Here is a 1497-nt window from a genome sequence, read left to right as displayed (position 1 = left end):
AGGAGAAGCTGGAAAAAGGTAAAATTAATTGACCTTGCTCCAGATGAAAAGATGATAATACTTCCAATTATTTACTTAAAACACCAGAATAATTAATAAAACAGGAAAACACTGGTAGGGGGATTTAGGTGAGTTGATATTTTGGTGGTGCCACAGTATCTCCATGTCTAGTACCTGCACGCCAAAGAAAGGAAAGGTAGCAGAACCAGGTTTCTGAGGCCACGCGCCTGGTAAAGGTGTAATCTGCAAGATATAGTGTTGACTAATGTTACATATATTATGGTTGCTGCTGCAATTAAAAAATAAAAATAACAAGAGAATGTACCATGAAGCCCCCGGTCTCAGTTTGCCACCAAGTGTCAGAAATGGGGCATCTCGAGTCTCCAACCAAATTGTAAAACCACCTAGCAGAGGTAAAAGGAATAAATATATAAGCAAGATCTTATAAGAAAGATATACCTTTGCCAAAGCAATTGATACTAATTTCAACAAGAAGGATAGAAAAGTGAAAGCTGCAAGAATAAATGTAAAACCTCCATGCACTTGGATTTATTGGTTCGCCAACACTGCCAAGAATGCGCAAGGATTTGCGTGAATATCGCGTGACATACTGCAAGATAAGCATAACGAAAATCAGCAATCCCCTTATTTGTAAGATAGCATTCACAATCTAATAGTTGTATACAAACAATGCCCCATCTTAGACCATGTCTCGTCTTTAAACAACTAGTCTCAAAATACAACAGTTTTCATGAAAAGCTGTCCTACGTAACAAACCACAGACAGACAATAAAGCATGGCCACATAGTAATTAAGAAAGTAGGACTGCAATTGAATAAGAGTGTTTTTAAAATAACTTGAGAGATTAATAAGAACCTTAAAAATCAAAATTTAATAAAAATAAAGGAAACAAAGTATAAAAAGGAAAAAACACAAAATATGTGTGATTTGATCAACTGGTCTACATCCATAGTCCATGAGAAGCCAAATCCACTTGGAGAGAACAAGCGTTGAGAGCACAAGAACACCAAAAACTTTGAGATCCGAAAGTTGACATATCTAGGTAAGCTAACTGAGAATTCCTACCACACGAAAACAAGGTAAGAGTATAATGGAGACTGAGGAGTGATTATAGAACAGTTTGGCCCAAATTGACTTGGAGGGGCATAACCATAAGGTTGGCTTCTTTGAGTAGTTCACCCAATGTATTTTTAAGGAAAAAAAATCATCATTGAGAAAACCAGGGTAAGAGGATAGGAGTAGAAGTACAGTCCACAAAGTAATATTAAAGCATAATGAAAACAAATAAAAGGCTATACAATGCATAGCCAACCTGGAAAAAATTACCATTGGATAGGCCAAACTCAGGGAAATTGTTGGGAAGAATTTAAAATTACGGTGGGTAGCCCTTTCACCTCATCATTTCTTTATGCCTTTTGTCAACAAATATCCAAAGACCAAAAAAAAAAAAAAAAAAAAAAAAAAAAAACCAAAAAA

At 35.7% G+C, this 1497-nt stretch overlaps 1 protein-coding gene across 1 annotated transcript in view; it reads right to left on the bottom strand.

Annotated features, from left to right (window-relative positions):
* LOC111365394 (acetyl-coenzyme A synthetase, chloroplastic/glyoxysomal) overlaps positions 1–1497 on the bottom strand; it is an 18948-nt gene that overhangs the window by 1950 nt on the left and 15501 nt on the right. The window contains exons 11-13 of the mRNA XM_022985897.1: positions 534–610; positions 326–404; positions 175–243 (exon numbers count right to left, since the gene is read on the bottom strand). Of these exons, the coding sequence (XP_022841665.1) occupies positions 175–243; positions 326–404; positions 534–610 (225 nt within the window). The remainder of the gene's footprint in view (positions 1–174; positions 244–325; positions 405–533; positions 611–1497) is intronic.

The sequence above is a fragment of the Olea europaea genome, chromosome 17 (genome assembly GCF_002742605.1).
Source record: "Olea europaea var. sylvestris chromosome 17, O_europaea_v1, whole genome shotgun sequence".
NCBI classification, from domain to species: Eukaryota; Viridiplantae; Streptophyta; class Magnoliopsida; order Lamiales; family Oleaceae; genus Olea; species Olea europaea.
The sequence above is the reverse complement of the archived record's forward strand: the minus strand, read 5'-3'. Positions and strand labels throughout refer to the sequence as shown.